The sequence below is a fragment of the Lampris incognitus genome, chromosome 6 (assembly GCF_029633865.1).
Source record: "Lampris incognitus isolate fLamInc1 chromosome 6, fLamInc1.hap2, whole genome shotgun sequence".
Lineage (NCBI taxonomy): Eukaryota > Metazoa > Chordata > Actinopteri > Lampriformes > Lampridae > Lampris > Lampris incognitus.
Genome location: NC_079216.1, coordinates 56,180,195 through 56,207,797, shown reverse-complemented (window position 1 = coordinate 56,207,797; position 27,603 = coordinate 56,180,195). Strand labels below are relative to the sequence as shown.

Sequence of the window (27,603 nt, the reverse complement as noted above, 5' to 3'; positions counted from 1 at the left end):
TCTGGGTTACGAGGTAAAAACAACCGCGTCTCACAAATACAACATCCATAAACAACTGCAGTTCCCAAAATAAGTCAATTACCAGCGTTGTGTTACATGCAGATGATGCACGGCAACTAGTCTCGTGGAGCCAGACATGACTACGCCTCACGAGACAACATGTCAACATTTCACACCACGCTATCTCATCTCACATGCAAACGATGCATTTTAACGTCGTAGTGAATGAGGAAGTCATGCGGGACATCCGTTCTGATCACCCGCTTCAGTGTGAGATGGTTAAGCTAGTTGAGCTACAAGGTTACAAACACTTGTGTTTGGGTGTCAGGTTAGAGGTGGCTAGGTTTAGGTATGGGTTTGCTTATGGTCAGGATAAGAATCGGGGAGGCCGGTTCTCCATTATGTCCTCATTCATTGTTACACTGACAGACACTGTATGCATGTAACAGAATGGTGGCAATCCAGGTAGCATAGCGGTCTATTCCGTTGCATACCAACATGTGGATCGGCGGTTCGAATCCCCTAGTTACCTCTGGCTTGGTCAGGCGTCTCTACAATTGGCTGTGTCTGCGGGTGGGAAGGCGGATGTGGGTATGTGTCCTGGTCGCTGCCCTAGCGCCTCCTCTGGTCGGTCAGGGTGCCTGTTCAGGGGGGAGGGGGAACTGGGGGGGATAGCGTGATCCTCCCATGGGCTACATCCCCCTGGTGAAACTCCTCACTGTCAGGTGAAATGAAGTGGCTGGCGACTCCACATGTATCGGAGGAGGCATGTGGTAGTCTGCAGCCCTCCTCGGATCAGCAGAGGGGGTGGAGCAGTGACCGGGACGGCTCAGAAGAGTGGGGTAATTGGTCAGATACAATTGGGGAGAAAAAGGGGAGAAAATAATAATAATAATTATACTGTCCAATACTGCAATGGATTCATTTGCATTGTTTCTTAATTCCTTCTTCGGGTTAGGTGCAACTTGTAGAAGGAGAACTTCTATGATAGTTGCATCTTTTAGACCGAACAATTGGTCATTTTAATCTAAACAACTTGACTATTGTGTCTTTGTTTCCTTCCTACCCACTCTTACAGCGAGATAATCACCTTTTGGTAGGTTAGAGAAAATATACTTGTAATCATACTCGCATAATCAACTTTTTAATGCCATGCCTCTAAACAGTTTAATATCCCACTGTGCCCTTCGCTCCACAGCCCCTTTTATTTTTATTATTATGGAAAGCAGTAAAAAAAAAAAAACAGTTTTTTTGTCAGTACTGTACCAGAGAGAGAAGTTTTAAAGCGAATTTAAATGTTTTTAGAAGACATTACAAAATGTGCGGGGTTACAGTGGCACAGTGGTTAGCGCGGTCACCTCACAGCAAGTAGGTCCTGGGTTCGAACCCCAGGGTTATCCAACCTTGGGGGTCATCTCGGGTCCTCCTCTGTGTGGAGTTTGCATGTTCTCCCCATGTCTGTGGTGGGTCTTCTCCAGGTGCTCAGGTTTCCTCCCACAGTCCAAAGACATGTAGGTCAGGTGAAGCGGCTGTACTAAATTGTGACTAGGTGTGAATGTGTCGGCCAGTGATGGACTGGCGGCCTGTCCAGAGTGCCTCCCCACCTGCCGCCCAATAACTGCTGGGATAGGCTCCAGCATCCCGCGACCCCAGTTGGGATAAGCAGCTTGGATAATGGATAATGGATGGATGGAAAGCTCTAAAATGCCACAAAAGCTCTTAAAGGGAAACAATCAAAATGTTCAACGTCATATATATATTTATAAGTTGTAGGGATGGCACTTTGACAGCCGTATACTGACAAGTTTTCTGTGTGTCTCTGAAATGCCAGTGGTGTCATTAGCGGACAACTTCCTGGTCTGCCAATAGGCTGCATTGTGTAAGAACATTGAATAACAACACTGCATCATGCAGCTGTATGAAGCGTAGATATTCACATTTAAGTAAGTTTTCACATTCATGGATTTTCCCTCGCTGACCTCACTGGCAGACAGTTTCAGCAGCGTTTCAGAGACGCAGAAGGCTGCTCGGTATATGGCCGGCGTTATATCCTCATGACACATACTGTATATAGAGATAATGTTGGCCAAGGAGACACAAAGTAAACAATACTGAGAGGATATCCTAAGAATTCATTAAATCTTCAGTGATTTTTAAGTTTGTCTCGGTATTTTTTTTTACATGTATGTAAAATAGCAGTGCACACATGTAAATAACCACCGTGCCAATGTAAGCCTTTGTGAGGCTCTTGCCCAGGTGTTTTCAGCATCGTGGCTCTGTAGAGAGGACAATCCCAGTTCCAGTGTTGAAATACATTCATAGCACAAAATACTACACCACCAATTGTACATTGTTGATTTTTTTTTCTTTTGGATTTTTTTCCTCCTTTTTCTCCCAAATATATCTGGCCAATTACCCCACTCTTCCGAGCCATCCCGGTCACTGCTCCACCCCCTCTGCCGATCCGGGGAGGGCTGCAGACTACATGTGGAGTCGCCAGCCGCTTCTTTTCACCTGACAGTGAGGAGTTTCACCAGGGGGACGTAGCGTGTGTGAGGATCACACTATTCCCCCCAGGTCCCCCTGCCACTGAACAGGCACCCCGACCGACCACAGGAGGCGCTACTGCAGCAACCAGGATGCATACCCACATCTGGCTTCCCACCAGCAGACACAGCCAATTGTGCCTGACCAAGCCGGAGGTAACACGGGGATTTGAACCAGTGTTCCCTGTGTTGGTAGGCAATGGAATAGACCACTACACTACCCGGATGCCCCATTGTTGATTTCTTTTGATCATCCATTTATTAGATATCTGAGCAGGGACAGACAGAGAACAGATGAAAGAAAGCAAGGTTACGACATGTGAAAAGTTCCCAATTCAATCCCATAACCCCTGAGTCAGATTCAATTCCGCAAAAACAGTTATACCACGTGCCCTTTAGCCTACTGAGCTGCCGTGATGCCTCAGTAACATGGTTTTTAAGCCGCAGTTAAAGTACAATCACAAACATGAGTCAGTCAGTCAGATAAGTGGCTAGTGCTGTTGCTGGGCTAAAGTGAGCCCTTTGCCTCCCGAATTAGCTCCGTGCCCTCTCTTTTTTTCCTACCTCCTTCATCATTTTTTAGTCAGAACTTAACCAGAACGGAGTGCATTAATACTCAATGCCAAGCCTCTCTACATCCATCATGTGCTCCCTCTTTAAACAGCTGTACTGCATCTCTGTCTGGGAAACCGTGCTGGACAGGATCCTGGCAATAATGAACGATTGAATGAGGGATTAAGCGAGGTGGTAATCTTTGTTTGCAGAAGGTAAAAGCGTCCTGGGCGATAAAGTCGAGCAACAAACAATTCATCTGCAAATCGCCAGCCGCTCTATAGTCTATGGAGGAGCTGCGGGAGTCAGATAATGCTAACAAGCGTCCTATAGTATGCTGCAGCTCCATGTTATCTCTCTCTGACAAAGTAGACGTGCGGATTAGCTTGTTCCCACACAACTTCATTGACAACCATTACATAACATAACCAATGCACAAGTTAAACTTTTCAATGCATGCAACCATGCATGTACCGTCGGTTGTCTTTGCACCTGTTGACGCTGTGTGACTGTTGTGTCAGTCACAACGAGCAGACAAGGGGACAAGTTTGGTATACTGTAGTTCAGCAAGATGAGCATGGTGTTATTCATTTCCCACTGGGGCTAAGATCTCCCCCCTCCACCCCGCTCTTTTTCTCTGCAATTGTACTTGGCCAATTACCCCACTCTTTCGAGCCACCCTGGTCGCTGCTCCACCCCCTCTGGTGATCCGGGGAGAGCTGCAGACTACCACGTGCCTCCTCTGATACATGTGGAGTCACCAGCCACTTCTTTTCACCTGACAGTGAGGAGTTTTGCCAGGGGGACGCAGCGTGGCGGAGGATTGCGCTATTCCCACCAGTCCCCCCCCCCACCTCCGCCCCCGAACAGGTGCCCCAACTGACCAGAGGAGGCGCTAGTGCCGTGACCAAAACACATACCCACATCCGGCTTCCCACCTGCAGAGAAGGCCAATTGTGTCTGTAGGGACGCCCGACCAAGCTGGAGGTAACATGGGGATTCAATGTGGCGATCCCTGTGTTGGTAGGCAATGGAATAGACTGCCACGCCACCCGGATGCCCTGGGGCTCAGATCTTCAAGAAAATTAAAGTATGTAGTCAGAAATGCAGGATTGGATTTAAGCATCCACCAATGAGAGGAAAGTATCTCAAAACTACCAGGTAGCTTACTGTTCACCTATCTTCACACTGAATCATAGCAAACATTGCAGAAGTTGCTAAGACATCCCACTGGACCAATGCAGTTGCATTACCTTTATAGATAATGCAATTTTTCTTTTCTTCAGTGGCTCAGGAGGTAGAGCAGTCGCTTGGCAATCAGAAGGTTGCTGGTTTGATCCCAGCTCCTCCTGTCCAAGTGTTCTTGGGCAAGACACCGAATCCCTAACTGCTTCCGATGAGCAGGTTGGCACCTTGCATGGCAGCCTCCTCCATCAGTATGTGTGATTGAGTTGTGTGACTGCGAGGCATCTATTGTACAGCCCTCTGAACACTCTGTTTGGTAGAAAAGCGCTATATAAAATGCAGTCTATTTGCTATTATAGCCACCCAAATTGTTCTTACTTAAACATCAGAGCTACACAACAGGGAGAGGGAACGGTGTGAGTTGAGCAGAAAATGGGATGAGACAAGCGGCTAAATTGCAGACAGCTATACCAACTCCCAACATGGATAATCTGCCTCTGCACCCTGTTTGTGAGTCAAACACTACAGAAGAACATTACCTTCAAAGAGTGTCTCCTGATTCACAGGTGGATCAAGAGAAGATTAAACCGTTCCCCAAAATTATTCAGAGGAAATGGAAAACCACTGGTTGTTTTATGAACCTACAGCTTTTACAATTTCCCCCTCAGTACAAGTGATGATTAAAAAAATGTAAACTATAGTAGATTCCCAAACCAAAAACAGTACAGTTTTTTTCTTTCTTTGACTGTCACAATACCCTGCCAAGTCGGGTTTAAATTGTGAGGAAAACGGGTTCCTGTTCTGAGAGTGCTTGCAGATATGTGCTTATTCTCTCTTGAGCTCCATCCAATGTTTGTTCTGAACTCCATACAACAGGATGTGTTTGCAGAAGACTTGTGCCATTAACTAAATATGTCTTAACGGATTATTCCTAGCGATTACAGGTAGATGAAAAACAGAAAAGTGGTCATGGAAAATGGGACTTCTCTGATCACTACATCTGTATGTATGAGAATTTTGTGTGCCTTTTCTCTTTCTCCCAGTCCAGACTGAATATAATATACATGTAAAGCCAAAAAGGTATGATAAATAAATGATAAATAAAAAAGAAAGGGTTTAAAAAAAGTTGTGCAACTTTATTGCTCCCTTGCGGAATATTCTACTTTTTTGCTTGGCCCTCGCTGCAGAGGTCTGAGCACAGGTCAGCTAAAAACAACAGGATTCAGTGCTCACAAGACTTGCCAGCATATTTTTAAAGCAGGCTCTATAACAACTGGCCCTCCAGCCGCCCAAATTGACCCTGATCGAATGAGTGTGTGTGCATGTGTGTGCGCACACACGTGTGCGTGCACATGTGCATGTATAGTTGCATTTGTCTCCTGTCTAAACCTATTTTTAAAAGTTGTTCTCTCTCCTTGCCTCCCAGATCAGCCGCACAGAGACTGCAGTAAACAACTTGAACCCGGTGTTTGGAGTGAAGTTTCAGGTGAACTATCACTTCGAAGAGATCCAGAAGCTTCGCTTTGCGATGTTTGATGAAGACAAGTGTGCCACGCAGCTCTATGAACATGACTTCCTGGGAGAATTCATCTGCACATTGGGAGTGGTATGAAAATAATTGGTCCCTGCCTCAGTGAAAAGAGAAAATAGGGTTGATGGGTTACACTGCATATATAAACTGCTATTCAACTTTTCTTTTTGGCATGTGGGCTTAATAGCAAAAGCCCACATATTTTGCATGTATTGCATATAATTAAGGTGCAAATGAACAAATCCAATTTCACACAATTTTAACTTTGCAGTTATGAGTGAATGCAGTCAAATAATCAATGCAATCGGGTGTCCGGGTAGCGTAGCAGTCTATTCTGTTGCATACCAACACGGGGATCGCCGGTTCGAATCCCTGTGTTACCTCCGGCTTGGTTGAGGGTCCCTACAGACACAACTGGCTGTGTCTGCGGGTGGAAAGCCGGATGTGGGTATGTGGCCTTGTCACTGCACTAGTGCCTCCTCTGGTTGGTCAAGGCACCTGTTTGGGGGGGGGGGGACTGGGGGTGGGGTAGCATGATTCTCCCACGCACTATGTCCCCCTGGTGAAACTCCTCACTGTCAGGGGAAAAGAAGCGGCTGGTGACTCCACATGTTTCGGAGGAGGCATGTGGTAGTCTGCAGCCCTCTCTGGATCGGCAGAGGGGGTGGAGCAGAGACCAGGACAGCTTGAAAGAATGGGGTAACTGGCCAAGTACAGTTGGGGAGAAAAAGAGGTAAAAAGAAAAAAAATCAATGCAATCAATACTAAACTGGAAGACTAACATTTTGGATACTATAAAGATGCGATTTCTGTGATGAATACCTCGACATTCTTTCCTTAATGCCTCAATCATACCTAAAGTCTCATTTATGTTACAAGTTATATTTATCTATATTCACTACGAGCCTTCCATTAGCCTTAAGGAAAGCCATTATAACATCATTATAATGTACTATATTAGAGTACAAAAGAGACTGACTGCACTTTTGGGACTGCTCTTTCATCTGAGAATCTGGTAGAACAGCAGAAGATGACATTGTTGTATTTCATAAGCTTTGGACCTACATGAATGTTTCCCACTCATATTTTTCCATGTATGTTTCTGCTCATTCACCAGATCGTGTCCAATAAGAAACTTCATAGGCCGCTGATCTTGGCCAATGGGAAGCCAGCTGGAAAGGGAACCATTACGGTAAATATTACTACTGTAAAGTACACCCTCACTCATTGTCACTCATTAATTCAGTTGTTGATACTGATTCAAAGAAACACACACACACACACACCTCTACAGTTATTGTCTCTTAGTTTAGCTGATATCGATTATGATGTTGTGCATGTGGGTGGCTGATGTTATTGACTTCAGTTTTTATGGTTGATGATGATGTTATTGAGGTTGTTACTGCTGCTGGAAATCATGTCCCCATGGATGTTGTCGGGGGTTTTGTAGCTGTTTGTTTTTGCTGTTTTTTTCTATGATCCTAATGGTCAGAATGATAATGGTTGTTTTCAATGTTTTCGCTGCGGTTAACGTTGCTGCTGCAACTCTTACCTTAGATAACAGCTCAGGAGCTATCTGATAACAGAATCATCACTTTGACCCTGAACGGGCGGAAACTGGATAAAAAGGTAGGCTGTTACACCCCCCCCCCCCACACACACACATGCACACCATGTATTAGAAAAATATACGCTGCCTTTCGATAATTGAGTGAGCCCACACACACAAATTACCATTTGCAGTAAATGTGCTCACACACACACAACCTTCGGCCACCTTGTAATCAGTAGCATGGTAGGAATGAAAAACTTGTTGTTTTGTAGGGATGGTGGTGGGTACCAGCATCCTTTTAAAGTGTTTTAATAAAGCATATTTTGTTTGTTATCTTAACCTTTTTAACTCTGTCTGAATGTAGAAGCAGTGGCTATAAAAAAAATTTTTTTTCTATTGTCATCTTAATCTCTATTTTGATACTATATTTGTATCGTCTTATATGATCTTAAATTGCTTTTGATTTTTTTCCTGTCTTATTTATTGCAAATCACTTTTAAACTGATTTTTTCACTGTAATTTTTTCTGCTTGTGATTGTTTTAATTTGCTTTTTCTAATGAAAAGCAGTTTCAGTGGTATATCATCAATTAAAGGTGGGTTACACTTTATTTTAGGGGGTCAGAAATTACCTAGTAATTTCCAAGGTGGTAATTATCATGTAATTTCTTAGAAATAAGGTTGAAATTACCTTGTAAATTGGGTTAGGGTTAGCTGTAAAATTACCTGTAAAAACTACCACCTTATTATTAGAAAATTACAAGGTAAGTTCAACTTTATTTCTAAAAAATTATGTGATAATTACCACCTTATTACTAGGAATTAGGTAATTTCCGGCCCCCTAAAATAAAGTGTTACTGAAAGGTGCTTTATAAAGTTTATTATTAATAATATTATTGTCAGGGGAGAGAGAGAGATTTTTTTTATTTTAAAAAAGATACAATTATTCAGAATACATTACAGTCCAACAGCCGATACTCCAACACAATCATCTCTTTGTAGTCCAGGTCATACAAAAAAAAAACGTTAGGGGGGGGGGGGACCATTGAGTAGTCTAAAAAAGTATTTGTAAAAACAGAACTTCAAAATAAAATAGCCCAACATAGCAAACACAAATTCACCAGAGGGGTTTGCAGCAACACAACATCCTGCCCTTAGACCCTCGCATCGAATGAGAAACAACTCCTTATAAAAAACCTTTAACAGGGAGACAAAATAGGAAGAAACCTTGAGGGAGAGCAACAGAGGAGGGCTCTTGCTCCCAAGATGGACAATATGTAATGGATGTTGCGTTCACACAATGTACATAACAAAAACAAAAGAAAAAAAGGAAAGAAAACCAATCTTCACCAACTCCTACTAAGCACACTACAATCCCGAGTGTGAACGCTCTGCTCCCCTGTCGTAGGCCCTCATCATCTTTAGCTCTCCTTCAGACAGTTTTTTAATTCGTAGCTGTAAAAAAATCTCGTGCAGCATGTAGACCTCATGTTGAGCAGCTGAGCTACCGCCTCGGTGTTGTTGAGTCCCAATCCTGCTGCAGCCACTATGCGCTGTAGGGTGATGGTCGTGGTGGAAACCAGTTTCTGGGAAAAACCTGGAGAGCACCAGTCGTGGACAACCAGTCTGGCTCCATGAATCAGTGGCTCCTAACCAACTCCTACTAAGCACACTACAACCCCAAGTTCTGGGAAAAAGGCCATGCCTGTGTGAACGCTCTGCTCTCCTGTCATAGGCCCTCATCATCCTCAGCTCTCCTTCAGACAGTTTTTTACTTCGTAACTGTAAAAAAGTCTCTTGTGCGGCATGAAGACCTCATGTTGAGCAGCTGAACTACTGCCTCAGTGTTGTCGAGTCCCAATCCTGCTGCAGCCACTATGCGCTGTAGGGTGATTGTCATGGTAGAAACCAGTTTCTGGGAAAAACCTGGAGAGCACCAGTCGTGGACAACCAGTCTGGCTCCATGAATCGGTGGCTCCTAACCAACTCCTACTAAGCACACTACAACCCCAAGTTCTGGGAAAAAGGCCATGCCTGTGTGAACGCTCTGCTCTCCTGTCGTAGGCCCTCATCATCTTCAGCTCTCCTTCAGACAGTTTTTTACTTCGTAGCTGTAAAAAAGTCTCTTGTACGGCATGTAGACCTCATGTTGAGCAGCTGAGCTACCGCCTCAGTGTTGTCGAGTCCCAATCCTGCTGCAGCCACTATGCGCTGTAGGGTGATGGTCGTGGTGGAAACCAGTTTCTGGGAAAAACCTGGAGAGCACCAGTCGTGGACAACCAGTCTGGCTCCATGAATCGGTGGCTCCTAACCAACTCCTACTAAGCACACTACAACCCCAAGTTCTGGGAAAAAGGCCATGCCTGTGTGAACGCTCTGCTCTCCTGTCGTAGGCCCTCATCATCTTCAGCTCTCCTTCAGACAGTTTTTTACTTCGTAGCTGTGAAAAAGTCTCTTGTGCGGCATGTAGACCTCATGTTGAGCAGCTGAGCTACCGCCTCAGTGTTGTCGAGTCCCAATCCTGCTGCAGCCACTATGCGCTGTAGGGTGATGGTCGTGGTGGAAACCAGTTTCTGGGAAAAACCTGGAGAGCACCAGTCGTGGACAACCAGTCTGGCTCCATGAATCGGTGGCTCCTAACCAACTCCTACTAAGCACACTACAACCCCAAGTTCTGGGAAAAAGGCCATGCCTGTGTGAACGCTCTGCTCTCCTGTCGTAGGCCCTCATCATCTTCAGCTCTCCTTCAGACAGTTTTTTACTTCGTAGCTGTGAAAAAGTCTCTTGTGCGGCATGTAGACCTCATGTTGAGCAGCTGAGCTACCGCCTCAGTGTTGTCGAGTCCCAATCCTGCTGCAGCCACTATGCGCTGTAGGGTGATGGTCGTGGTGGAAACCAGTTTCTGGGAAAAACCTGGAGAGCACCAGTCGTGGACAACCAGTCTGGCTCCATGAATCAGTGGCTCCTCCAGCAGCAGTAAGAGGAAGATCATCCAGTGCAACACACTCATCAACCAAACTCATCTGAAATATCGTCAGTGAGTTGCCATTTTACTTTCCGTACAAGTTTTCTCAGTCTATAGATTTCCTGGTCAGTAAATGTGTTTACCTCCAAATCTCCTATGTTCTTTATAAAACGTTTGACTGAATCAACAAAAAGCTGCAAGTCTGGAAAGCAATTTTCCACCTTGAATCCTCTCAAACCCTTGGTGATCTGTAAAAACTTCCTGATTTCCAGGAAAGCATAGCTCCCTTGTGTCTACATGTGTATGAGTGGAAACCAACTCACAGTCACTGTCTTCTGTGTCCTTCTCAGATGAAGAGGAGGATGGCTTTTTACCTCTTGAAACCCTCCTTGCTTTTAATTTTTTCTGTCTACCCTCTGTGGGCTTCCTTATAATAGACTTTTTTAAATTTTATTTCATCATCCGACAGCATCTCTTCCTTTTCCTCAAGTACAGACTCTGCCACTCTAATAGCAGTCTGCTGTATTTGCTTCTTCCGACCACAATTCATATCTTGCCCAGCCAATTTGCTACACTTCCCGTTCTCACTGTTTTCATTCTCTTTTTTATTCTTCTCATCCTCCCGTACCTGCTCATCCTGGCCATCAGCTTCAACTGTTCAAGTTCTGTCACCTTCTCATCGTAATCACCTTTTTTAACCTGCTCAACCTGCACACCTCCTCATGCCTGCTCAGTTCATCCATTTTCCTTGTGTTCTCCAGCCTCGGTCTCTTTCTGTTTCACCACCTGGTCTATTTCTCCTGCCCCTCGCTCCCCGGCCTCCTGTCTGCCCTGTGCCGACTTGGCAGCGCCGTCCTCAGCTGGAGATGCGCTGCTCATTGCGGCATCAGGAGACGAAGGCGGCCCTTGAGGATCAGACCTAACCTCACTCCTGTCGGGACAAGACCTTATTAAATGCCCGTCAGACCCACAGCCAAAACATTTCATCATACCAGATGTAATAAAAACAATGTAGTCAAACTAGTCGATCCTGAACTTAAGCTTCAGATCCAAATCCTCTGCATAATCTCTCAGAATCATGAAGCCATGTCTCCTATGGGACACAACGTGTCTCAAGTGAGGAACTTGCACCCCGAAGAGACCATTTTTGTCGGGGACACTAGCTGTCCGTATCTTGCAAGCTCCTTCTCCAAAGCTACATGTCTCATGTACGGGGGAGCATTAGAAATGGTGATTCTCATGGCAGAATTAACCAGCGACAGAGCGGGAGTCAACGTGTCCTTAATCACCACACCGCTGCCCACCACCTGGTTGGCTTTATCAACACTATCGAGAAACACGACCACAGCACTGTTCATTCTGGATGCTGATTTGACGCTTCCATGTCCCACATGTTCGCCTACCGCGAGGCAGCACTCCTCCATTTGACCACCGGAGCCACTTAAATTGCATGCCGGCGTGTCAACTTTTCAAACGCCGCCCCGCCACCTCCCACAGCGGCCATATTGCCCCGCTGAGAGCGGTAGCATCGCTACCGGGGGAAAAAAAACAAAAAAAAACTCCACTTAGACCTGTCACCGAAAAAAACTAATTAAAAAAACAAAAAAACAACAAAAACTAAATGAAAAAGGACAAGACGGATAGGGGGGAAAAAAATCTCGTTTTAGAAATTCGTTTACACCAAAGCAACACGCTCCTACTCTGTGCTCACTCACACTTCAGCTCCGAGTGAGAGAGCGAGAGACCAGCACCTTGGTGTCTCAAAAAGCACAACTTCTTATGCTAAATACCTTGAAAACATCACATTAAAACATTCAGCAGCAAATTATTTCTTTTCTGATATTGTCTTTTTATAACTTCACCCATTACTACTCTCAATCGTCCCAAGCATTATGTGGGAGTGGCCTAATCTTCATTAATATTCATGAGCTGACCATTGAGTGACAAGTACAAGCATGTGTTCGAAGGGTGGGCAGGGTTTCATGTTTTGATGATTTCATCTGATTGGCTGCATGTAAATGAGTGTCTGATGACATCACAAGTATCAGAACAGCTGAGAGAGGCTGAACTAGGGGAGCTATTTTCAAAAGAGAAAAACCAATTTTACCTTTTGTACTTACACTTTCTCAGTAGAAAGAGAGTACAAAATGCATGCAAGTCTTTTGATGCTAGTGAATATTAGTGTTTCAAATTCGATCTTGTTTTCTATAAATTATAGCCTCTACACCTCTAGGCTGGTGATAGGGAACGTAGTCAATAGAAGTACCTTATTGATGGAATAGCGCTATCTATCTATCTCTCCATCCATCTTTTTACAAAGAAGTATTTATTCCTGTATTTTCTGCTCTCTCACACACACACACACACACACACACACACACACACACACACACACACACACACACACACACACACACACACTCTCTCTCTCTCTCTCTCTCTCTCTCTCTCTCTTGCACAATCAATAGATACAAGCATATTTGCACATCTCTGTGTATTTTATCCTCCATGTGGGAACAGTTGGTGATACGCACCCACATTAAGCTGTAAATTAGTTTTTAGATTGTATATTTCCTTTTCACAAATGCTGTTGTAGTTCAGTTGGTGTGAGTGCTTGTTAATAATATTAATCAACACCACTGTACTTATCTCATGGTTATATGTATCGTACTTCCCTGCCACCGCAACATCCTAAAATTCCTCATGAGGATAAAACAGAGTTTCATCAGATCCATTCTAATCAAAGTGTCTCCCTTGATACCTTTGGTTGTAGGACTTCTTTGGTAAGTCAGACCCTTATCTTGAGTTCCACAAACAAGGAGAGGATGGAAAATGGATGCTGGTGCACAGGACAGAGGTAATTATCACATTTTAAAGGTTGCCACATGAATTGCGATAGCAAACAGATGCAATAGCAATCAAGACAGTTAATTTGAAAAGCTGCCAGCAGGCAGCTGAAATGATATTAATTTGCCTGTTAATTTCAAATGTGGCACCACTGAAAACACGCAGCAGCTGCAGCGATACAAATACAGGATAGACTTGGGAAGGAAAACTTCTATCATGGTCACAACTGTCACATTAATTCATAATAAATGCCGAAAAATACACTTTTACTTTCCTTACTGCTGTAGCATTGAGGCAGGATAACTGCAGAATTTGGGACTTATATAATCACAATGATTGCATCGTTTACCTGTGCATTTGCCTGTTGCTTTAGGTAATTAAGAATACCTTAGACCCAGTGTGGAAACCATTCACTGTTCCACTCATCTCTCTCTGCAACGGAGACGTGGACAGAAACATCAAGGTAAGTGATGCGGCTGCACTTTTTATCCTGCACAAAGCTATTTTTCAAACACTGCCTTCGATGTATGAAACTAGCTTTGTCAGACAGTGGAAGTGTAGTGAAGAGTTGACCTTTCTCAAAGGTCAAAATCATGTAATGACCGTGACAGGTGAAGCTTTAACATCACACGATATTGTTTTGCCTTTCACATGCAAATTATCTGCAATTTCACTTTTTTTAGTGAGTTTATCAGAGCTGTTATTGACACAAGCTCAAGTTCAACTTTACTGTCATCTGCATTTAGAGTACAATTAAATTTTTGTGCTCTGGTTCTCTCTGCCTTAACACAAGGGACACACCATGCCCAAAAAAACTACAGACTATGTACATATCCATCCATCCATTATCCAAGCCGCTTATCCCAATTAGGGTCGCAGAATGCTGGAGTCTAGCCCAGAAGTCATTGGGCAGCAGGTGGGGGGACACCTTGGACAGGCCACCAGGCCATCGCAGGACCGACACATTCACACCTAGGGACAATTTAGTATGGCCGATTGTCTTTGGACTGTGGGAGGAGACCGGAGCACCAGGAGAAAACCTACGCAGACACGGGGAGAACACACAAACTCCACACAGAGGATGACCCGGGACGACCCCCAAAGTTGGCAAACCCTGGGGCTCGAACCACGGACCTTCTTGCAGTGAGGCAACTGTGCTAACTACTGTGCCACCATGCCACCACTATGTACACAATGAATTCATATATTATATTCACAATACAGAAAAGTACACGATAACGCAACAATGTAAGATGCATATGGGTGCATCACTTCTCCTGGATCGCCACCTTGCCGTGGTGGAGAAGCTTGCGTGTATCAGTGATCCCAAGAGCTATGCCGTCCGGAGCTTGGCTCCTGGTAGGGCCATACAAGGCAGATAGGTCAGGGGGGAGGTTCCAGACAAAGCGCAATCCAACAAAGACCTCAACGGCAGAACTGATGGAAGATGTCTCCAGGTCACAACGGCAGTGAAGGTGGATGAAGGCTGCAACAGAGGGTGGTCACCAATTGTCTTGGTTCTCCGTGCCATTGGACTCTGGCCACCCCTTGCCAAGGACCGTGTGGTGGCTGCAGGTACATCAGCCTCTCCACATAAAAAGCTGTCACGTGCAGGTGTCCTCCCGGAAGGATACACACAAGGACCTAGGAGGAGGACAGTCATACTCGACCCCGAGTGAGTGCTGATGATGATGATAGGTACATCAGCTGTTCAGCAACCTGACTGCCTGTGGAAAGAAACTATTACTGAGATGGGAGGTGTATGATTTGATGTTCAGGTAGTGTTTTTTAGATGGAAGGCGCGAGAACAGAATATGAGCGGGGTGGCTGGTGTCCTTAATGATCTCTTGGGCTTCCCTTTTGCAGCAAGTGGTGTAATTATGAAGTTGTGGTAGTTCCATACCAAAGATTTTTGCTGCTGTCTTTACAGTCCTTTGCAGCGGTCTGCAGTCCTGAGCAGTCAGGTTGCCAAACCACTGTGATACAAAACACTTCATATATAGAAGGTTTGTCATAGCCCCTTTGACAAACTGACACAAAGGAACATATCTTGGAAAATATCAAGTTTGTTCTGATATATGTATAATTCAACCAAACCGTCTTCCCCTGACGCCATTTTTTTTTCCTCTATCAGTATTTACATGACATCTCATAATAAAGTGATGTGATGTGGTGATTATATCAATGCACTGCCTTATGACAGATCCAGTGTTATGACTATGATAATGATGGAGGCCATGACTTCATTGGAGAGTTTCAGACCACCGTCACCAGGATGAGCGAAGCCCAGAACTCAAGGGAGGTGAGAGGCAGCAATTATAAATAACTTACTTCATCTAGTTGTCTATCTGTCCATCTGTTCACCATCTCTGTCTTGGCTCATTTTTCTGTTATCACAGTCAGTTGACGTTTGAAAAAGATTCAAACCCATCTGGATGTGGAGCTAGGCATTGGACTCGTAGTGTGGAAGTTATGTGTGCGATGCAATACATTTTGTATTTTTAAGCATCAAATACAATCTCACTCGGTTCACATTTTATTGCTCTGTAAGAGACATTTGGTCAAAAGGAAATAAAATTTGGAGCAGGGAATGAAAAATGCTCACATACGTTATACAAATCATTTAACAAGTACAGACGAGTCCAAAACCATGCGTGGAACAGTAGAAGATTGTAAATCAGCGCAAAATACAAAGTTTTTTTTGATTTTTTTTTTCTCCTCAATTGTACTTGGCCAATTACTCCACTCTTCTGAGCCGTCCTGGTCACTGCTCCCCCTCTGCTGATTCCGGGGAAGGCTGCAGACTACCATATCTCCTCCGATACAACTGGAGTTGCCAGCCGCTTCTTTTCACTTGACAGAGAGGCGTTTCACCAGGGGGATGTAGCATGTGGGAGGCTGACGCTATTCCCCCCCAAACAGGTTCTCCAACCGCCCAGAGGAGGCGCTAGTCCAGCAATCAGCACACATACTCGCATCCGGCTTCCCAACCGCATACACGGCCAATTGTGTCTGTAGGGACGCCTGTCCAAGCCTGAGGCAACACAGGGATTCGAACCAGCGATCCCCATGTTGGTAGGCAATGGAATAGACCGCCACACTACCCAGATGCCTAAACAAAATACAAATTCTTATGAATGGGTACATAAAACACAGTTATATTACATGACATGCTATATTATACCATTTTGCAGAAATAAGACAACCAATCATTGTTAACACAAAGTTTGTCTCGAAAGCAACTTTGAGAGGGCACCATCTCAAACTACAGGCACACACCTTTCATACCGTTTATTCTATTTTGGCTTTCTTCCCTCTCCAATAACCCTGCTGGAGGTTTCATTAAGACTCCCAAAATGAGATAACGTCACACATGTTAAGAATTTATTTTCTCAAGGAACAATTAAGACTTTCCTCTAAGATTGTTTTCTATGCTTTTTTGTCAACAAATTACATGCAATGGATGTGGAACAAGAAGGATGCAGGGAGATGCTGCAAGCATCAGAGGTCAATTAGTATGAAATTAAATGAAAACTAAAACATATTGAAACACTGCACCAAAGCATATTTTAAAATCAAAGAAATCACACATAAATGCAAGAATTCACATTCTCAAGTGCTTTATACGACAACAGACTGTTTTTCCCCCTAAAACTAATTCAAGAAACAATGAACCAGCCCAGCCCCAGTCTGTGCAGGCTAATCTTGCATTGTGAAATTACCTTTACTGACAAATTTGAAGCTTAAATGCTCTTAGCTGTATTTATCAACAGGGAAAGTGGATTAATTACGCAAAACCACTAGAATATTCTTGCACTGCTGCATTTTCGCTCATTTCATTTCACTCATTATATCCACTCAGTACATTGGTTGGTTCTAAACTAAACTCAACCAAGGGGGATGGGTCCGACATCTCTCATTAGCTCACCGTGTACAGATGCAGGGATCAGAACATTGTGCATTCATTAGTAACTACATATCCAAAAACTCAGGGGCAGTGTGTGTGTGCACATATATCATGTGTGCTCGTCTGTCTTATGTGTGCACGTGTATTTGTGCACCTATGAATCAGTGAATATGTGTGTGTGTGTGTGTGTGTGTGTGTGTGTGCGTGCGTGCGTGCTAAAGCAGCAGCATGCCTAGTTACCCCACTGAGTGCGTTCATGTGTAGTAATGATGTGAGGGAAACACGGAATAGGGGGAAAAAAAACGCAAACAGGATGTTGAGCTGGGGGATGGAAAGAGAATGAGCATGAGAAGAAGGATGAGCGAAAGAGGGGTCCTTCTTAAGATGTTAAGCAACCATTTCTCCCGAGTCCTATTATCAACAAGGTATTTAGGCGTTTGTCATGCACAAAAAATGCCAACTGAATTAGGTATAGGTTTATGTGCTATGTGTGTGTCTGTCTGTGGGTTGTCTGTACAGATCAGCCACATGGGCATTAAATGTTTAATCTTACTTTGTGTGCTTGTGCACATTATTCTCATTTACTCTGGGCATGCGGGTAGTGTAGCGGCCTATTCCATTGCCTACCAACATGGGGATCCTGGTTCGAATCCCCGTGTTACCTCTGGCTTGGTCGGGCATCCCTACAGACACAATTGGCTTTGTCTGCGGGTGGGAAGCTGGATGTGGGTATGTGTCTTGGTCGCTGCACTAGCGCCTCCTCTCATCGGTCAGGGTGCCTGTTTGGGGGGGGAGAAGGAACTGGGGGGAATAGCATGATCCTCCCACATGCTACATCTCCCTGGTGAAATTCCTCACTGTCAGGTGAGAAGAAGCGGCTGGCGACTCCACATGTATCGGAGGAGGCATGTGGTGGTCTGCAGCCCTCCCCGGATCGGCAGAGGGGGTGGAACAGATATTGGGACGGTTCGGAAGAGTAGGGTCATTGGCCGAGTACAACTGGGGAGAAAAAAAGGGGGGGAAATCCAGAAAAAAAATTCTCATTTGAGGTTAACCTTCTTCATGATACATTTATTTATAAAGTGTTCTTAAAAGTGCTTTACCCAGAGCGTCCACGGGGTAAGGCATTTATTAGGCCACCCTTACCCGAGGGATAGTGGGTGTAGATCGGTATAGTGTTCAGGGACTTGTCGTTCTCCAGCGACCCCTCCGGCCCACCCGGGCGACTGCAGCCAAGCAAGTGAAAGCATTCTCCCTACGCCTCCTTCGTGGACTGAAGGTGATGCAATCCATGCGAGGCTTCAGCTTGTAAAATAGCGAGAGCAGCCGACACGAGTTTGAAGGAAGCTGGTGTTACGACCATCTCCTTCCTGTGGAAACGTGAGCCAGGGGAGTTATACGACAAGAGTTCCAGCTATATGCCATTGGGTTAATCGGGTGGGATAAGGGGAAAAACTAGAAATATTTTTTTTTTAAAAAGTGCTTTACATGGTACAAATACAACAAGCAAAGAGAATTAAAACAAATAAAAATTACATACTATTTAAGATATGCTACAAGAAGTATTTTCTGCCTCATCCCCCCATTTTAATGTGCAGAAATGTGTTTTTTAATAACTTTTATCAAGACATTTTCTAGGGTTGAGAAGTTCTTCGTTGATGGATGCTAATTTCCATCTTAGTTTTTTGTTTTCTCCTTTAATATTGTTTTATGGTTTTATTTCACCACTGTCTTAACTTGTTCTTAGATGGTTTGATTGTCTTTTACTCAGTTTTATCGATACCGATGCCGCTTTGATACAAAAAGCAACATGTTGCTTTATTCTTGCTAGCACTGCCAAGTAGCTCGAATAGTGTAACACTTTCATACCAATGGGCTCGGTTGATGACACCATCATACAGCATTAGCATGAGCATCAGCAAAAAAGACTGTCTCCTAACCAAATGAAAACGAGAATCCACCAACCTCACTGAACTTTCACCACGCTAATTCCTTTTCTATATGACACCAAACTGGTGTCATATATGACACCAAACTGGTGTCATATAGAGTCAGTTCACCTGTGTTTTCGCTGAAGTTCACTGGATTTTATGAACTATAAACTCTACCGCTCCTCTCCTGATGACCTCCCCACCCAACTGTTTCAGCTGCCCAATACGGTTACCTATCACTGGAGATGGACAATCTGAGAAGGCAGTTGGCCAAATACGATACTGTTGGGTATACATAGACACTACCAGGATATGAGCCCAAAGTTATGAGAAGTACTGTATGTATTCCCAGAAAAAGACACAGCTAACAGTCCAGAAATTTTGTTCAGAACTCAGTTTTATTGTTTACTTGACTACTATTTAAAAAGTGCAAAAGATCATGGTTGGTCCAAAAGAGCCATCTTCAGGCATGAACAACACAGTAGTAGCCATTTCCCCCACAGCCAACTGGATGAAACAGGCTTCAATCAAAACCATTTTATAATCAGTAGAGGTGCAACAAACAAGAAAACATGTAAAACCTGTTGGTTTTACTTAGATTGTTTTATTTAGGTGCTTACTGATCACAAATTCTACAATATCCCAAAAACTGAGCGTTTCCCTTATTATTGGGCTGGCAGGAAAAAAGATACAACAAAACCCCACTGCCACAGGGAGGCGTTTAAGACATGTAGACCAGGCAATGTGTTCGGATTTTATAGTTCACAGTATTTATGTTATGCACACTTAATTTTGGGCATTTTGAATGTTTGTGAAAGCTGGCCTAAGACAGAGATTGGTTAATTTTAGTAACCATTTCAGAAACAAACAAGCAAATGTGTAGATGAGTCTATTGTCTAGTCCATTGTCTTTATGTCAACATATCAAAACTGAATCAAACATAGTGCTAAAGATTTTTCTTTAAAGAATCCTAACTCTAAAGTCATTTTGAGAGATGTCAGAAATTAGCGATTTTCTATGTAGTGCCTAAAACAAGCAATTAAAACTTTGTCAACAGTCCATTTTCTCTACACAGTCTTTGTCATATATCACTGGATGCCAGTCACATTTTAGTTTATAATAGCTGGGTTACTATCAACAGTTTTATTGCTATGTAAATCTGTGAAACTACACAATGCTTAGAGGAGATAACCAAGTGAGTGTGTAAAGGAGGACTGTTAGAGGGCCTTGAATTGAGCCTTGCGGGACACCAAAATTCACCTCAGGAAAGTTGAAGAATAACAGTTTTGGAGCTGTCGGTCAGGTGTGCGCAAACACTGAACAATCAGCTTAGTTCTTGTTCCAAAGATAGTCTAATTTGATATTTATTGGAAAATACTCTAATTATTGTGCCATTACTATAAACCTTTAACAAAAAACAAAACAAAACTACATACCAGCTGCAATGTGACAGTTTTTTCATTGTTTGTGCTTCCTTTAAATCTGTGAGCAGTACGATTTGCTGAGGATAGTCACGTTGTGGTTTATCAGCTATTGTATTCTGCACCAATCTATTTCACTGAAGTAGATAAAGCCCTAAAATAACTGGAACTCCAAAAAAAATCACTTAATCCACACATAAACACCAAATCCTGTAACAATTAGATTAGTAGATTTAGTAAAGAGAGCTGTCTGCTGGTTGGGACAGTAGATTTACGCTGGCATCGCCTTTTATTTTCTAGTTTCCATTTCTGAGTTTGTTTTGTCTGCATTTGGCTTTTGTGTAAATATAGTTGTGCTTGATTGTTACATAAGGAATGTTAGTCTCCAGGACATCCTGTGAATTGGTAAATGGACCTTATTTTATTGCAAAGTCATTGACATCTTATTAGATTACTTTTTTGTATTGGATTCCCAAGCTCTTAAAAATGGAAATTATTCTAGTTATGTTACTAAAGACAATAATTGTGAATACTGAACAACCCATAATATACAATGAAATATTTCATATATTACAAAATATTATTCATTGCAATTTAGCGACATATATAAAAAAATCACTAGATTATAAAATATACTCGGGTTTGCTGATACAGTCATTGTGGGTTGTGTGGAATACCAACAGGTCAAACTATGATCCCTCACTTCTTCATCTGCAAACATCTCTCCTCTTTTTTGTTATCATGTCTAGTTCTTTCTTTCGTTCCTTCTCCTCCATTATTCTATTTATTCAAACTGAAGTGTCCACTTTATTCATATTCTCCTCTTTCCTCGACTCTGCCTTCGTTCACCCTGCTTCCAACTTCTCTCTCTCTCTCTCTCTCTCTCTCTCTCTCTCTCTCTCTCTCTCTGACTTCCTCAGGTCGAGTTTGAGTGCATCAACCCAAAGAAACAGAAGAAGAAAAAAAACTACAAGAACTCCGGAATTATTGTTCTGAAGTCATGCAAGGTGATGATGGATGGATGGATTGATTTTTTTATTTTCAACAAACAAAGACTAGCACTGGGAATTTCCATTTTCAATAGTATCCAATATGGCTCAGCACTCATAATCAATAGACGTTAGAAGCTACTGGGGAGGAGCTTATTTAGGCAGTAAACAAAACTTTGTCATTGAGTCCTGTACATGTCACAAGGTCGCAGTCAGTAATGCCCTTACTTTCAAATTCCATGTGCAACGTTGAAATGCATGCTGTCACTTTGGAAAGTTATGCGCACAATTTGGCAATGTGATGTACAAGTGTCTTATCAAAACTAAGGGTGCAGATTTCCACACAAATTGTCTTACTGCCCAGGGGGCATGGTCAAGTCTGTGCTTTATATTAAAAACAGGAGAAAACCACAAACCAAATGGGAGATTAAAACATTAGAAGATCATGCAGGGGGCGTCCGGGTAGCGTGGTGGTTTATTCTATTGCCTACCAACATGGGGATCGCTGGATCGAACCCCGTATTACCTCTGGCTTGGTCGGACGTCCCTACAGACACAATTGGCCATGTCTGGGGGTGGGTGTTTGTCCTGGTCACTGCACTAGCGCCTCCTCTGGTTGGTTGGGGCGCCTGTTCAGGGGGGAGGGGGAACTAGGGGGAATAGCGTGAGCCTCCCGTGCGCTAAGTCCCCCTGGCGAAACTCCTCACTGTCAGGTGAAAAGAAACGTCTAGCAACTCCACATGTATTGGAGGAGGCTTGTGGTAGTCTGCAGCCCTCCCCGAATCAGCAGATGGTGTGGAACAGCGACCGGGACGGCTCAGAAGAGTGGGGTAATTGGCCGGATACAATTGGGAGAAAAAGTGAGAAAAATCCAAAAAAAATTTTAAAAAAAAGATCATTGTAGTATTTTCTTAAAGTATTGAAAAAAAAAACTTCGCAGATCACCATATTAGCTAGGAGCCCCATCTATGGAAACAGCCTTCACTTGGAAGTCACTAGAGTGCAAAAAATTTTTTTCAACTTAATGCACCCAATAATTCCATTGCACTTGAAGCATTTCATAAAATTAATGTCGTTTTGATCAGTGAAACACTTCTAACAGTGCTCTAAATAACTAATTAGCGAGGCTCACTTTGAGCCCCATGCAAAACACATGAAGTGGAAACAATGAATTTTCTGAGGTCTGTTGCAGTAATGATACCAGTCTGTGAATGTCATGCTTTCATAATGGATCGTTTCCCCTTTTTCTGCTTTCTTGATAGTCGTAATCAAGAACAAGCGACAACATCTCACAAAACCCACACACACACGCAGACATGTTTGCAGATGCAAACACAGCCATGTGTGAACACATACTGTACAGACTGCATTAAATTGCTAATAATTGCATTTTCTGGATGCGGGTAGGGATTAAGTCTAATGACAGTTAAATCTATTCTAATCAGTCGTTGAAATGGGAGAGGAAATTGTTTTTAAACCACACGGTGCTACTAGGCAGTATTTAAAATCACAAAACAAGAGCTGTTTCTGTGAATGGAGCACACAATTGGGGATATTGATACGGAGGTAATGTAAAGACTTGAAAAACGAATTGTGTTGATGGTAAGAACTTTAAAAAACGGTATATGAAGCTGGTAAAATGAATGACAAGAACGTGTTTTGACTTCTTTTGTCGGACTAGGTCAGCTGCTTGCTATTACCAGTATTTCTCATTGTGCTTATTTTCGGTGCTTGTTTGTAGTCTTGCACGGCCTCTTAATACTGATGTGACTCCTATTTCTCCAGATTACAAGGGACTACACTTTTCTGGACTACATACTGGGTGGCTGCCAGCTGATGTTCACTGTGAGTAGAATAACTCAGCGTGTCCCCCACCGCTCTCTCTCACTGTGGTTACGTTGCCTTCCTCTTTCCTTCAGCCTTCTGTGGACGCGCTTATGCTCTCTTGTTCTCTCTCTCACTTTCACACACACACACACACACACACACACACACACACACACACACACACACACACACACATAAACGCTTGCATAGTCACAAAGCCTCTCTCACTGACACACACACACACACACACACACACACACACACACACACACACACACACACACACACACACACACCATCTATCTCTCTTCCCCAGCGCTCCTCTCTGTTCTCTTACTTCACACACTTGAGGTTGGATGCTCGCCCCACGTGTAGAGGCTGTATACACGTATGTACGCCAAACGGCTGCCTTGGCTCGGTGTAATGAACCTCAGAATGTGTCCAAGAGACTTGACAAATGTTCATTTTAACTGATTTCCTACATTTCTCCTCCTTTCCATCGCGTCACTTTCAATGCCTCGCTATCCTTTCGCCTCTTTTTTTCCTCTCTCTGCTGTTGCTTTCCCTGTCCGCCTATTTCCCAGGTTCTCATCTACCCCTATGATCCTATTTCACACACACACATTATTTGCATGCCAAAGAGGAAGAGGAGGAAGACAGGTAGACAAATGAAAAGGGACAAAAGGGGGGAATACGTGAGAAACAGATATTTTGAAACACTGATTTCTGTTCATTTTCTCCTCGAGGAAATAGCGGGAGAGAAAACAGGAGGAAATATTTAAAAGAAAAAAGAGAGGGGTGGATGAGTGTTTTGATAAAATGGAAGTTGAGCGTAAGAGCACTGTGGGAGAGAGGGGGGGGATTTGAGATGGTGAAGGAGAGAGAGGTGGAAATGGAGAGATTAAGATGGGGTGATGGGTATTGCAGAGAGAAATGGAAGGTGATAGGAGGGGGGGGGTGTCATGGTCTATTTTTGTCTCTTGATGGCAAACATTCTCCCCGTGTGTCCCTGGTGATGTCACACTTGTGTTCAACTGAGACAGAGAACAAGAGAGAGAGAAAGAGAGAGAGAGAGAGAGAGAGAGAGAGAGAGAGAGAGAGAGAGAGAGAGAGAGCACACAGGCAGAGCTGTTTTATTACTGGCCAGCCCATTTATGTCCAGCAGAGCTGAAACATGGCCAACCTGCTGGCAACGCCAAGCAATTCACACCGGCCCACTGCTACTTTTAGTTCACATGTACACAAATATGCACAATCTGTCTCCACACGCTCTCCACACGCGCTACTGCAGTCAACCCTATACACAATGTAAACCCACATATATACTATGTATTCTGTTATGAATAACGCAATGCACGGGCTACATCTCTTTTCTCTCTCTCACATACTTATTTTTTCATTTTTACACACTGGAGTCATACCCAAAACACATGGTGCATGGATTAAAGAGACTGAATCAACTGACCTTTGACAAAGTTCCGCCCCCCTTGATTACTGTTGCTATGCCCATCAAGCTTTTCAGAACCATCCAGGAAGTAGCCGGAAAACACCAAAAGATGAGGAAGAAATCAGCGCAAATAAGTGATGTATTTTGGAGTGATTCATCCTTAATATCACCCCGTGAAAGGCAGAAGGGATTACAGTATGCAGGAGGGATACATTCAGAATATTAAAAGTAAAACTGACTTGCGTGGACTCCGGGCTGCCGGGTGCGACTGTAATTGAGCGTAAAGCTTACCGGTCGCAATCAAAGAATGAGAAACCCCATCAACTAATTCTGAAACACATTGTGGCCCAACTGTGCTCTTGCACTGTAGGGTAAATTACATATTTCACCTATTGGTACATTTTCAATAATCCATTGTCAACATCACCGTATTATAGTGTTGATTTTGGCCAAGGTTCCACATGGCGTTCTTTTATCCAGGCTTTTTAGGGGGTTCTGTATGGGCTCCTGGGGTCGCAGGGCAGCCAGGGACATGCCCTGGGGCCGGGGGAACCGCCCCATGATTATTTTTTTTTTACCTTCGAACCAGAACCGGTATTTTCAACAAAATAAGGCAAACGAGATGCCTCCGCAGGCGGGATGACTTTTCCGAATGGCCGGTCCCCACCTGGAGCTCACAGAGGGAGAGAAACGTTTAAAATAGGCCGGATATGGGGAGGTCAGACTGGCCAGAGACCATCCCAGCCGACCCTCCCCGCGGGTCTTTATGCTCTGAAATGAAAGGTGGAACCTGGCTAACCTGTGACTAGCATAACAAAGTTATATTACTGGGCTAGCCATCATTAGCTATCATTAAATTAGGTATATCTGGCCACAGACTAAGCTGGTTACATTCATCAGGTACATTAATAATGTTATTTTGTTAGTAATACATTGATATGTTGATAATGGTAATAATTACTGTGTGGGTAAACGTAACAGTAATAATACGTTAGCTATATTAGCTATCAATAATAGGTAGTAGCAAGCTTAGCTTGGAGCAGACAAAGGTATTTTTGCCTAGTTACCCCACTGAGTGTGTTCATGTGTAGTAATGATGTGCGGAAAACACGTGATAGGGGGAAAAAAAGGCAAACAGGATGTTGAGCTGAGGGATGGAAAGAGAATGAGCATGAGAAGAAGGATGAGAGAAAGAGGGGTCCTTCTTAAGATGTTAAGCGACCCTTTCTTTCGAGTCCTATTATCAACAAGGTATTTAGGTTTTTGTCATGCACAAAAAATGCCAACTGAATTAGGTATAGGTTTATGTGCTATGTGTGTGTCTGTCTGTGGGTTGTCTGTACAGATCAGCCACATGGCCCGTTGCCTACCAACACAGGGATCCCGGTTCGAATCCCCGTGTTACCTCTGGCTTGGTCAGGCATCCCTACAGGCACAATTGGCCGTGTCTACGGGTGGGAAGCAGGATGTGGGTATGTGTCTTGGTCGCTGCACTAGCGCCTCCTCTGGTCGGTCGGGTTGCCTGTTTGGGGGGGGGAACTGGGGGGAATAGCGTGATCCTCCCACGCACTACGTCTCCCTGGTGAAATTCCTCACTGTCAGGTGAAAAGAAGCAGCTGACGACTCCACCTGTATCGGAGGAGGCATGTGGTAGTCTGCAGCCCTCCCCGGATCGGCAGAGGGGGTGGAGCAGTGACCAGGATGGCTCAGAAGAGTGGGGTAATTGGCTGGATACAATTGGGGAGAAAAAGGGGGACCCCCCCCCCAAAAAAATGTGCTGACACGTGTAAAATGAAATGAGGGCTGCGGCTTCACCAAACAGTACAAGACAGACATAGACAAACATAGCAAACATAGTATAAGATACATACAGATGAAGACTAAAAGCTAAAGGTAAGTAAAAAAAGAGCACAAGTATAAACATAGTATTTACAGTCATTCAGTGGGTAGCCAGGTTCAGGTGGGCAACAGCTTGGGGAAAAATGCTGTTTTTGAGCCTGGTAGTGTGGGCTCTGAGGCTCCTGTAGCGCCTACCAGACTGCAGGGGAGACCAGTCCATGGTCGGGGTGGGTGGGATTTCTGCTGATGCTGAGACCCCTTCGAAGGCAGCGTTTGTGATAACCGTCTTTCACGCCTGGGAGCTGGGTACCGCTGATACACTGGGCTGCCTTGATGACCCACTACAGAGCTTTCTGGTCTACTGATTGTACAGTTGCCGTACCACAGAGATGCAGCTGGTCAGGATGCTCTCTATGGTGCAGTGGTAGAAGTTGGTGAGAGTCAGTCGCTGATTTAGTGAAATATCCCTTTAAGTGTCCTCATGCACGTCTGATAGATAATCCAGGTGAGAAACGTTTCAACGCTCAGTCACGTGGATGAGCGATACAACCTTTCTCCCCATATACGTTGTGTCCAGATGAACTGATTCAACTTTCTGTGAGTCCCTTCAAGTGTTTTTTGTTTCAGCTCAGTTGATCCATTAGTTGTTTTTGCCCCCCCCCCCCCCCCGAGTCTCTTTGTGAGCTGTTGTCTAATGAAAGCCCAATCTAGGATGCTGAATTAAGCGTTTAAATAAATCCAGCTCTGCATAGCGAGACCTCCCATTACACTTAATTCTATTTGGACTGAGGTTTGTGCTGGCACTGGACAACAGCCTGGCTAGAGATGTTGTTGACTGGCAATCAAGGTGGAGCCAATGTTTGTACTTTTTCCAACAGTCTCATTCCAAGGCTGTGTTAAACACTACATTAATGGGAGTTGTCTTTTATGCAGATTAGCTCACCCCTATCATGCCTATGTGAGTTTCAGCAGTTAATTGGGTGAGCATACGGTTGGTAGTTGTCAAGTAAATGGTGAAAAAAACAGTTGGTGTTGGCGAGACAAGAGCTTAATTTCCATATCTCTG

At 43.9% G+C, this 27,603-nt stretch overlaps 1 protein-coding gene across 1 annotated transcript in view; it reads left to right on the top strand.

The window, feature by feature from the left end:
* cpne2 (copine II) overlaps window positions 1-27,603 on the top strand; it is a 93,274-nt gene that overhangs the window by 5,437 nt on the left and 60,234 nt on the right. Inside the window, exons 2-9 of the mRNA XM_056281200.1 lie at window positions 5,710-5,889; window positions 6,932-7,006; window positions 7,372-7,443; window positions 13,103-13,186; window positions 13,550-13,639; window positions 15,380-15,478; window positions 21,356-21,442; window positions 23,210-23,269. Coding sequence (XP_056137175.1) covers window positions 5,710-5,889; window positions 6,932-7,006; window positions 7,372-7,443; window positions 13,103-13,186; window positions 13,550-13,639; window positions 15,380-15,478; window positions 21,356-21,442; window positions 23,210-23,269 — 747 coding nt within the window. The remainder of the gene's footprint in view (window positions 1-5,709; window positions 5,890-6,931; window positions 7,007-7,371; window positions 7,444-13,102; window positions 13,187-13,549; window positions 13,640-15,379; window positions 15,479-21,355; window positions 21,443-23,209; window positions 23,270-27,603) is intronic.